Genomic DNA, 12,258 nt, shown 5'->3' with positions numbered 1-12,258 from the left:
CTATAATCAAAAATCAGGATCCGGATTGGAAAGATCTGCAAGTCATTTTGAATAATTTAGTGTCCTATGATGAGAAAAGATTGATTCTGGCTAAAGCTAAGGAAGAAGCAGAATGGGTGCATGTCCAAGCTGTAATAGCAGGATGGATAGAGGATCATTTCCCTTCTAATAATCCCAGTTGGGATCCTAACATCCAGGCTCAAAGATTATTATTATCTGAATACCAGCGACTGATTTTGTATGGTGTCCGGAATGCAATTCCAAAACCAAAGAATTGGTCTAAATTGTATCAGGTCATTCAAGGAAAGAATGAGGACTCCTCTTCTTTCTTTGAAAGATTCATGGAGGCTGCGAGAAAATATACTGATTTGAATGCAGACAATGAAGCAGATGCTGTCTCGTTGATCCGCATCTTTATGGAACAGTCTAATGCGGACATAAAATGGAAATTACAGAAACTAGAGGGAGCAGACGCTCGTTCATTGGATAAAATGTTAGAGCATGCCTGGAAAGTGTATAACAACAGGGAAAACGTGGAGGAAGTGAAGCAGAGAAAAGAAAGGCTTAAAGATAATAAGATGCTGGCAGTAGCCATAGCCCAAGAAACTAGCAAATTCACAGTCCCCGTAAAGGGAAAAAGATTTCCTGATGGATTGCGGAGGGTTGAAGTACTGCTGGAGGTGGATCAGTGTGCTTACTGCAGGCAAAAAGGATGCTGGAAAAGGGAGTGCCCGCAGCTGAAAAGACAGAGTCATAAGGAGATGCCAAATCAGGCTGCTAAAATGATGACAATAGATTCAGACTGAGGGAGACTGTGGGAAAAATTGGAACCCACCCCAAAAGAACACCTGGTTATAGCAAAGTTGGGGAATGAAAACGTAAAATTTTTAATAGATACGGGTGCCACTTATTCGGTATTAAATACATGTGAAGCTAATTTGAGTAATCAGAGTACTTCTATTATTGGTGCCACACGGCGGAGAGAAAATCAGCCATTTTTCTAGCTTTTAAATTTTAAAATTGGGAAAAGGGTGTTAACCCATCAATTTCTTTATATCCCACATTGCCTTGTGCCGCTATTAGGATGAGATTTATTAAGCAAATTAAATGCACAAATTATTACTTTCAAAGGAGGAAAAATCCAAGTTCATATTCCTGAAAGTAAAGGTTTGGATGCTCCAGTTTTTATGTTACAGAAGGAAGTTGAGATTGTGCACATACCAGAAGAAGTTGAACAGGCTGTAACACCTCTAGTATGGGCTTCAGGAGTACCAGGACGATCCCTAATGGCGGAACCAGTTATCATTCAGTTGAAACCAGACGCCAGACCGGTAAGACGAAAACAGTATCCAGTTAAATTAGAGGCAAGAAAGGTATTAGAAACTTTAATAGAATGATTTATAAATTTTGGATAGTTAAAGGAGTGTCAGTCTGAATACAACACCCCGATCGTGCCAATTAAAAAACCGCATTCAGAAGAATAAAGACTGGTCCAGGACCTAAGGGCTATAAACCAAATTGTACAGGATGTTCACCCAGTAGTGGCAAATCCATACACTCTCTTGACCACTTTGAAGGAAACAGACAAATGGTTCACTGTACTGGACTTAAAAGATGCTTTCTTTTGCCGTCCACTAGCAACCAAAAGTCAAGAACTGTTCGCTTTTGAGTGGGAGAGCCCTAAGGCAGGTAGAAAGACCCAATTGTGTTGGACAGTATTACCACAACGATGTAAGAACAGTCCTACAATCTTTGGAAATCAATTAGCCAAGGAATTAGAGGATTGGCAAAAGATGAATAAAAACATCAGCCCAGAAAGCAGAAGTCATAGCCTTGCTGAGAGCTTTAGAACTGTCAAGAGGCAAAAGTGTTAATGACTGGACAGACTCAAAATTTGACTTTGGAGTGGTCCATGCTCATGGAGCCATTTGGAAAGAAAGGGGACTTCTAACATCTCAGGGATCCCCAGTCAAATACGGGCCAACAATCCAACAAGTACTACAGGCAATTAATTTACCCGGATTTGTGGCAATTATGCATTGCAAGGCACATCAAACTGGAAATAGCCCAATGCATATAGGGAAACGTATGGCAGATAAAGCTGCCAAAGAAGCTAATTTTGCCAGAAAAAGTTCAGAACTTGGGACCTAAAAGTCCACAATATGCAGCAGAAGGTAATCAATTAGCTAACCTACTGAAGGCAACCAAAACCCAAGAAGGATGGTGGGTAACCCCTTCACACCAAGTAATAGTTACCCAAGAGACCATGCGTGAAATAGCCAATAGAAAACACCAAGAAACTCACTGGGGAATTGAAACAATGGTCAAGGCATTAAAACCACAAGTGCTAAGTGTTCGAATGTCTGGAATAATTAAGAGCATTGTAAAGAAATGTGAGTTATGCTTAAGGAATAATCCTCACTTACCCCGAAGGCCTTTACCAGGGGTGACTAAAAGAGGAAACAGTCCAGGAGACTTCTGGCAAATAGACTTTTCTGAATTACCGCGGCAGAATGGGTAGCCGTATCTTTTAGTAATGCTAGATACTTTTTCATGTTGGCCAGAAGCTTTCCCTTGTCACACCAACAAGGCAAAAGAGGTAGCAAAAGTGCTACTTAAGGAAATAATACCAAGATTTGGGGTACCCATAGGACTGTCTTCAGATAGGGGCCCACACTTCGTAGCAGAAGCTGGTCAAAGTCTAACTAAGGCATTGGGGATAAAATGGGATCTCCATACCCCATGGAGACCTCAATCAAGTGGAAAGGTAGGAAGAATGAACCAAAGTTTAAAAAGACAAATCAGTAAAATTTGTCAAGAGGCTCAGATAAAATGGCTCGAGGCTTTACCCTTAGCTTTGCTACGGATACACATCCAGCCTAGATCTAAAGAAAAGGTCAGTCCTTTTGAGATCGTGTATGGTAAACCTTATCAAATGACTGAAACAGGAGTTAATCCTGACATTGCAGAGAGACATTATTTAAAAGGATATGTTATCTCTCTGGAAAAGGTTTTGTCCTCTCTTCACAGATACGTCTCTGTGAGGGCACCGCTATCTTTGGACGTGCCTGTGCATCACTACCAACCAGGGGACTGGGTGTAGCTGAAGACATGGTCAGACGAGCTGTTAAAAGAGAAGTGGAAAGGACCTCTTCAAGTTTTACTCACCACCTACACTGCTGTCAAGCTTGAAGGAGTCGCTCCGTGGATACATCACAGCAGGATAAAGCCAGCTGCATCACCACAATGGACAGTTACACAAAAGGGACCTTTACGTTTAAAATTAACATGGGAATCCTGAAGTTCTGGGTTATATCTCTTGCAGCGATGTCAGGAAATGCAGAAATCGATATAGATGAAGAGGTCAATACAGATTTGGATGAAAACCTCGTTCTAACTTTAATACAAGGGTTTGGCAAAATGCATAATCTTGCCAGTGTTACAGCATGCATTCCGATCCCTCACTCGGCCAGTCAGCCTATTCCACGGGGCACTATACCAGTGAATTTATCTTTACTAGAAGGCTATGACAATATCACAGGAGCCTTTAAACAGGCCAATGTTTCTTATTATTTGGACAAAGACAATAAATGTAGACAAAGAGGAAACGATGTTTTACAAGATGCTACTTCTTGGAGATCAGGGGACAGCAGAACAGTATTTGGGAGAGGCTCAGAAAAACAGTGTCCCAAGGGATCACATCCCTTAGATGCCCAGTTTCTCCAAATAGCATTGGCAGCCTCTGGTGGGCAGGCTGCAGGATTACTGAAACTTTGTGTCACTAATAAGACGGTACCCAATGTAACCACTGCTCCGGAATGCAACAACCTTAGAACAAAACTCAAAACTTGGACTAGACCTTTGGAGGGATACTGGAACTATACAGGGAGTGTGGATTGGTGCTTTAATTGGGGAACGAAAGTCACTTATGTTAGCCGAACCAATTGGATGTGCTCCAATGTTTTAAATTCTAGTAAAATATCAATCCTAAGTTCTACCTTAACAATGATGAAACATTGCAAAAGTCAAAATTTTTTGATTAATGATTGCAAACATGATATGCCTTCCCCAGGCTACACAACCTGGATTACATCAGATGGATATTGGACTACCTAATTACGACTTAGTACAACAACTAGACAAATAACTTTAGGATTACTGACCCTATGTCCCATATGGAAAGAGTCCAATCAAAGCTCAATATTGGGGATGAGTTAAAAGAAATACTGAGACAGAAGAAGATTCCGATACTTGGACGCAGCCTTCCGCAGCAGTGCAATGTGAATGGGGACTTCAAAGTTTCCTGTTACCAGGGCTGATGGCTTTAGAAAATCGAATGTTAATAGAAAATCTAACTTGGCAGGTGGAAGCCTTATCGAGAGCCACTCAAAAAGGATTCCAAATTGTAAACAAGCAAATTCAAACTAACGCTAAAATGATACTCCAGAATAGACTGGTCTTGGATTTACTATTAGTCAAGGAACAAGGAGTATGTGGATATCTTAAGTTAGACCAAGGACACTGCTGTATCCACATCCCTAATATCACTGGAAATCTGCAAGAACAATTAGACAAAATGAGAAAGGTAGCAAGAGATAGTAGCGCAACAAGAGAAGTAGCTGAAAATAATTGGTTCAACAAAATTCTCCAAGAATTAAGTGGGTGGTCTTTGAAAGGATGGTTAGCTACATTGTTAGAAGGAGTAATATAGGTGATCGTGATTGCGATTATTATAGGGATCTGCATAGGCTGTACTAAAAGGGCCATTGAAAGAAACATATGGAAATAGTGAAAATTTGACTGCTTCAAAAGAGAGACTGAAATCTAAGAAAATTTGACTAACCCAAAACATGACTACTACAAACAATCACTTTGACTGCATCTCAAAACTGATATAATAATACCAGAACTTCAGACTGAGCTAGTATCTGAATCACTGAAAATTTCCATACTATGTATAAGATAACTGATTTTTCCATAAAATTACTTCCATAAGGCTCTTTAATCAGATAAGAATATTGATAAGTAATAGTATTTGACAAGTGTTATTAAGAATATCGATAGTGATAGTATCAATGGTATTATTGCATGTTTAATGAGTTAGGTTAAGAATGAAAGTATTTCATATTCTATTAGATTATAAGAAAATGAGATAGATCTAAGACTGTGTGGTAAGATTAATCATCTTCTAATTGATGAAATCTAAGTAAAAAGTGAGACTTATGGAGATTATAGAATATATCCACAAGTCTCAAAGGAGGAAATGTTACAGGACATCTTGAAAAATGAGTGTTAAAAGCAAGCAAGAACATCTTGGGAGAGAGTGTGAGAACGCCTTGGGAAACAAGTGTCGAAAACAAGTAAGAAGAATGTAGAGAAGATGCTTCGTAACAACTGCACCTGACATTAGAGATAAAGACTGCCTTCACTGACTCTCTGCTAATAAGCAATAACGATTAACACAAGGACAAATCTTAGAAAAATAGAATGGACTGCCAAAAAAGTGCCTAGAGTAAACGTGGTTCATTATAATCTCATTATAATGCTAAAGAACACGCCTCCTAGCTAGAAAAGCCCCCAACCCAGTTAAGCCCCCTACTCTCTGAGCATGCGTGGTGAATTAAAATGTGGCACTTGTGAGATGGCACGCGGGGCTCCAGCTCCTCCTGTCTGTGCCCCAGGCTGAGGGCATTGGTGCACATGTGGGCTGCAGCATCTCAGCTGCTGCCCGCTGGGGCCCACCTCAGACTTGTCACAAACTAAACTGGAACTGAGTCCCAAGACCCCATATATGTAAAGGCTTTACTACATGGCACAGATGTGCTCGGAATGGATCGCAGATGGCAACGTAAAAGATGATATGAGATGTAGACGTAGATGTAGATGTAGATGCAGATGCAGATGCAGATGTAGTTGTAGATGATGAGAAAGATGCCATGAGGGGTCCACAGAGTGAGCAAACCCTGCTCTCACTGACTCCAGATGGAAGAGGGCCTGGGCTGCACAGCCCTGGCAGGAGACCATGAGACACCATAGTCAATGCTGATCTAATACATATAGGTGATGGAGAAGCGAAAGAGAGGAACTTAGCTCTCCTGGTGCAAAATAACTCCACTGGGGCAGACAAATACCTTGATAGGCTGCCCTGTCCATACCAAGTGGGGACAAGTTTCATTCTCCTAAATGTGGCCATCTGCTGTCATTTCAGTTGGCCAAAGGAATTTCCCAATGGCCTCCAAGATGGACACTGCCCTGTGCATGAGAAATGCTCCACTAGAGCCTGCAGTTTCCTGCACATATCTTGGGCCACCTCTGGCACCTCAGGTGCCACCAGGTATTTGCATCTGAAGTACTCACTCCTGCCCTCCATCTCCATTAATTAGCAGGGGAGCTGAGACTAAAAGCTCCCATGCAAATGTCCATTTTTGCACACCTGAAGAGAGGCAAGAGAAATCCCACCTCCTGTGGGTTTGTGGCAGTCATGGAAGGGAGCTGAGAGCCCTTCCAGCCCCAGGACTACAAACCCAGGATGAGATGCCTCGATTGCCTCGGCTGAATCTCTTCCCTCAGAAGTGGTAAAGGAGATCCCTCACACTCACTGGGTATTCTGCCTACTGATGGGACAAGGAAAGGTGGTATTTAGACTGAACTCTCTCTCTGAGCAGGAAAATGACAGTGCTGGAGAGAAGCATCTCTCCCCAGCTGAGGAAGGGAACAGCAGTGATTCCTTCAGCCTGTTTCACATCAGGTTCCCCTCGAGCCCCAGGGACACCTGGAGGGAGCCCAGAGGGGGCAGAGAAAGTGCTGCCTTGGGCTGGTCCTCTGCTGCTGAGCTGGGCTGGGCTCCTGGGGTGGAGGGAGGGAGCTGAGGGCAAGTGGGCAGTGCTGCAGAGATACAGCTCTGCCCAGGAGCAGCTTTTCTTCAAAGCGCAGCCTGGCTGAGGGCACTGCCTGCAGGCACCGAGGGGAGAGGAGCGAGGCAGAGAGAGCTTAAAGGCAGTGTGGAGTGGGAGGACAGCTGAGAGTTGACTGGAAGAGAAATCTTCACAGCCCTCTATATGGTATGTCTCTTAGCTGCAGGGCAATAATACTGAGTATTCTGCAGGACTCTCCTAGACCTGGTTCATCCCATAGCCTGTGCGAACTCTCAGGAGGACTCTCACAGATTCCCTAGTATAGAGGAGAAGGATGTGCTCCACAGCAGGGATTCCTCCCTGCACTGTCAGAGGGACAGGACACGAAGGCTGCCTTCTCCCGGGGACAGCTGCAGGGGTGTGAAGGTGGGTGTGCATCCAGGGGTGCCCAGGGCTGTCCTTCAGAGCAGGGTCCCTGCACCCCAGGGGACTGTGAGCCGGGGCAGGGACTCTGCTGCCTGCCAGGGTCAGCACTCAGCCTGCCCAGGGAGCTCCCCAGGGCACTGTGGGGAGAAGCTCAGGATGGAAGAAGTGACCGCTAGCCAGGCAGGGTCCTTCTGCTGTTGAGAGGGTGCTGTGTGTGTCAGGGCTGCTCACAGCTCCACATCACCCCCAGCACATTTCTGGAGAGGATCTTTCAAAGATGACAGTCAAGGCAAGGCTTTCCTGCTTCAGCTTCCTGAATCTTTGCAATAAAGTTTATACTAGTTGGATGGGTGGGAATGGAAATGGATCTGTCAGGTGTGGACAACCCTCTGAGACACCTTAACTGTTACACTGAGAGATCCCAGGTCGAGCTCACCAAGTGACCCTTTCCAGAGGAGACTTTGCCATAGGAAGGTCAATGAAGTTGCTCTTTGAGACAAAGTTGCTTTCCCGACCCTCAGTTCATGTCCTGCACTGAGGGAGAGGAGAGAGGGCAGGGAAAGAGTGATGGAGGTGTTGAATTTGGACAAGGCACTGAGACTCCAGGAGCATTGCCCTGAGAGATGGGTAGGTCTGCAAGGAACCTCATCTAGTCCCCTAAGGCACTGCTCAGCCTACAGACAGCACGAGAGCATCACCTCGGTGGTCTCTGTGGGACTTGTTTGAGCTGCTCCTTAGCTTCTGCGCAGACAGAGATGCCCCTGGGCAGTGCCCTGCTGCCAGGAGGTGTCTGCAGGGCAGAGCTGAGCACACAGCGGGTGCGTTGGGGTCTCTGAGCACTGGCAGGGAGCAGACATGTGGGGACAGGGAAATAGCTCCTGGCAGGGAGAGCTCCAGGCAGCAGAGACATGGGCAGGGAGGGAGAGGGAGCTGCTCTCAGAAACACTGTGGGAGGGGGAACTGGGTACCTCCCTGCCATCCCCTGCAGTGCAGAAACCTCCCCTGGAGCACACACCACCCCCCATCAGGTCTCCTCTCCCATGTAGGTGAAGCACAGCCTGTGGCCCCAAGGCCATGGGATTTCAGGCTGAGTCACTCCTTCGCAGCAGGGCCCCTCATGAGGAGAAATTCCCAGGTACCCATTTGTCTATCGTGACGCTCTTGACAGGAGCGTTGGGGCATTTATCCATGTTTCCTCTCCTGTCCATGCTGCCTTTGTTCCCACCTCAGTTGGAAGGTCTGGGCAATGAATTTTGTGGGGCTGGGAGTGAGCCAACGCTGCTTTTGATCGCCACATCTTTAGGACGTTTGACTCTTTCCCTGGGGGTCCTGCTGGGCTGCAGGGTGCCCTCCAGAAGGGCACAGCTCACCCATGGCATCTCTGTGTTATACAGGAGCCCCATGGAGAAGACAAGTCAGCACTAAGGCCACAGAAATGCTGCTGGGTGGCTCCACGCAGGCAGCGGCAGTGAGCCCTCTGTGCCCCTGGCTGGGAGGGGAGAGCTGAGATCTTCCTTGGGTATGCTGAGGCAGGGTGAGGGGTTTGGAGGTCTGCACTTGGAAACTGGAGTTCTTTTGCTCTTTGCAGTGTCCAGTTTCTTTTGGGGAGAACACTTGAGTGGTATTGTCCTCCAGCTCAAAGAGGTGCCAGCACAAGGCAGCTGAGACCAGGGCTGATGGACAGACTGGCTGTCCTCACTCTGCACTAAGGGACGGCCCCTTTGCTTCTCAGGACCCACAAGGTTTCACCTGGAGGGCAATACTAATGCCAAGGATTTCTGCCTTAAAAACACTCCTCGGGGTTGGTGGGGCCACTAGAGCAGAATAAACAAAACAAAATCCTCCCAGCTCTGCTCCAGGGTTGGGTGACTTGGGAGAGACAGTGGGGAAAAGCTCTTTGATATCACGAGCGGATTTAACCATAGACCCCACGTTCCTATTTCCCTATCGCTGTAGGGCAGCGCTGGCTCCCTCAGAGCCCACCTCAGAGTGCACTGCTGCCAGGGACACCCTCAGCCAGCACCAACCAGAGCTCACAAAAGGGACCTGCCAAACGTCTTCTTGATTAGGGACAGGTGGTTTGGGGGTTTCTATAAGAAATGGAATAGATTTTGCTCAGAGAAATCTGTCCTAATGCTTTGATGCCTTTTCCTCCATGAATAGGCTCCCATGCCATGAGGGACCAAAAGTCCAATGGAAGCTCCATGACTGAGTTCCTCCTCCTGGCATTCGCAGACACCCGGGAGCTGCAGCTCTTGCACTTCTGGCTCTTCCTGGGCATCTACCTGGCTGCCCTCCTGGGCAATGGCCTCATCATCACCGCCATCGCCTGTGACCACCACCTCCACACCCCCATGTACTTCTTCCTCCTCAACCTCTCTTTTCTTGACTTGGGGTCCGTCTCCACCACTCTCCCCAAATCCATGGCCAATTCCCTGTGGGACACCAGGGCCATCTCCTATAAGGGATGTGCTGCTCAAGTGTTTGGTTTTTTCTTTCTGTTGTCAGCAGAGTATTTTCTTCTCACAGTCATGTCCTATGACCGCTACGTGGCCATCTGCAAACCCCTGCACTACGGGACCCTCCTGGGCAGCAGAGCTTGTGTCCACATGGCAGCAGCTGCCTGGGGCAGTGGGTTTCTCAATGCTCTGCTGCACACGGCCAATACCTTTTCACTACCACTCTGCCAAGGCAATGCCCTGGACCAGTTCTTCTGTGAAATCCCCCAGATCCTCAGGCTCTCCTGCTCAGACTCAGACTACCACAGGGAAGTTTGGCTTATTGCTTTTAGTTCTTTTCTACTTTTGGGGTGTTTTGTTTTCATTGTGCTGTCTTATGTGCAGATCTTCAGGGCTGTGCTAAGCTTCCCCTCTGAGCAGGGACGGCACAAAGCCTTTTCCACCTGCCTCCCTCACCTGGTCGTGGTCTCCCTCTTTATCAGTACTGCCATGGTTGCCTACCTGAAGCCGCCCTCCATCTCCTCCCCACTTCTCAATCTGATGGTGTCACTTCTGTACTCAGTGGTGCCTCCAGCAGTGAACCCCCTCATCTACAGCATGAGGAACCAGGAGCTCAAGGATGCCCTGAGGAAACCGGTAACTGGGTGTCTTTCAGCAGCCATAGGCTGCCTACCTTCCTCTGCAGCTGACTCCCAGCGTCTGTCGTGACAGGCCAAGTCTGCCTTTCCTGTATTTTTTTTTTCCTTTTTCCACTTTGGAAGTTGCTTTTTTCAAGTAAATATAATTATCCCTCCCCTTAATGATCCACCCATCTTGTGTGAGCCAGAGACTTTGTCTAAATGGGAAACCATTTCATTTAAGAAAATAAATGAAACTGCAGCAACTTTTTGGTCTATGATCCATCCTCATCATAGCAGAAATTAATTGGAAACAGAAACACCTTTCTGGCTGCACCAGCTTGGGGCAGGCTGCTTTGTGATGGAGGGATTGGGAGCTCTTGAGGTCCGCAGGGACATGGGCTCTTGTGCCAGCCTGGGGAGATGGGATGGCACGGAGGGGATGCGGACCTCTCAGCGTATGCTGGCGAGGAGAACAGGGGACACTGATCTCCTTGTCCTTGTGGCCCCCCATCTCTGGGTCTGACTCCTCTCTGCCCCCCCAGGGTCTGCTGTGCCCTTCAGAGGGGCTGGGGCTCTGGGGTGAGTGCCCAGAGCTCTGCAGCACACTGTGGCAAGTAGTGCTGTGGGGCCAGACCAGAGTGGGCTGGGCTGGAGAGAGGGCAGGGGAGGTAGGAGGTCTTGGAGGGAGCTGGGCTGAGCTGGAAAGTTCCTGCGAGAGAAAAACATCAGTGTACAGCTTGTACTGCATGACCGTGCAGGGTGAGGGCTCGCATCAGGGGGCTTGTGTGCAGAGACAAGGCTCCTGCATGGACCCACACTTGGATGGACCACAGGAAACATCCATGATGCTGGAAAATGCATGACCCTCCCAGAGGGAGGTCCCATAACTGAAGGGGAAGCGGGAAGGGTTTGTGAGACCCATGGGAGTGCAGGGAGAGAGCGGAGTGTGCCCAGAAATGAGTGTGTTAAAGGCAGAAAGAAGACCTGAAGTAGTGGCGGGGGTGAGGGGCTGTCATGCTGAAGTGAAATAGGTTGAATTTTGATGCTGAGGCAGCAGAACAAGGAGGACATGCATTTCAGTGCTAGGATACGGAGGGAAGTACAGGAGTCAAGCAAGTTGGGGACTGGGACATTTTCGGTGCTAGAGGAGCACTAGCAGGACATTGGAAGAAGCCAGACGGGTTGTGGGGAACTCACAGGCATTGGCAAATCCTCAGGCAACCACAGCTTTGTGTTGGAAGGAACAGCCAGTGAGGACAAAGTGGCATATAAAAGTCACTTATTTGCTGGCTGAGGAGGGAGACAAGGATGCTTAGCATAGAATTACCAAGGTAAATTATTCTCTTATTTTAGCTGTGCATACAGTGGCGACTCAGCCTAATGCATGGAGGACCCCAGTACAGAGGAAAGCAGGGTTTATATGCGCTACAATACAGTTGTGTAGACGGATCAAATCACTCATGTTAGGGGGTGGGCTAATCAGTTACCATTACTTGAGTAATGGGTATGCACGTGTCCCATGCAGGATCAGCACGTGCTTGTCCCGTGGAGGTGGTACAGACAAATGGTCAGTGGTGTGTTAATTCTCATTATTCTAAACCAATGTTCCGTGCAGGTGGAAGGATTTATCCTGGGTACTGGTTGATTGCTGTTCTGGCCATGGTTATATGCCTGGTTTCTTCAAAGGTAAACTTTCCATGGTTTAGTTGTCGGTATGTGGTGTTGTCAACCACTAAGAGCTGGTTTAGTTTGGGTCTTCAGGTTGCATCGGCCCTGAGGTGAAAGCTCATAGTCTCAGTTAGTGTTCATTGTGCTACGCAAGGTGTACTGCAGTTAGCATCTTGCCTTTCACAGGCATCAGTAAAGCTTGGGACGTCCCAAGGTCAGAGTGAGATGAGG

At 47.2% G+C, this 12,258-nt stretch overlaps 1 protein-coding gene across 1 annotated transcript; it reads left to right on the top strand.

Annotated features, from left to right (window-relative positions):
* Nucleotides 1-9,634: 9,634 nt before the first annotated feature.
* On the top strand, nucleotides 9,635-10,447 carry LOC132320200 (olfactory receptor 14C36-like). The gene has a single exon (XM_059832471.1). It carries the CDS (start codon nucleotides 9,635-9,637, stop codon nucleotides 10,445-10,447), a length of 813 nt encoding a protein of 270 aa, XP_059688454.1.
* The last annotated feature ends 1,811 nt before the right edge of the window (nucleotides 10,448-12,258 follow it).

The sequence above is a fragment of the Gavia stellata genome, chromosome 34 (assembly GCF_030936135.1).
Source record: "Gavia stellata isolate bGavSte3 chromosome 34, bGavSte3.hap2, whole genome shotgun sequence".
NCBI classification, from domain to species: Eukaryota; Metazoa; Chordata; class Aves; order Gaviiformes; family Gaviidae; genus Gavia; species Gavia stellata.
This window is presented reverse-complemented; position numbering and strand designations above follow the sequence as displayed.

What these genes read in the sequence shown, in the direction of transcription:
- LOC132320200 (XM_059832471.1), top strand. Translation starts at nt 9,635, where the DNA reads ATGTACTTCTTCCTCCTCAACCTCTCTTTTCTTGACTTGGGGTCCGTC.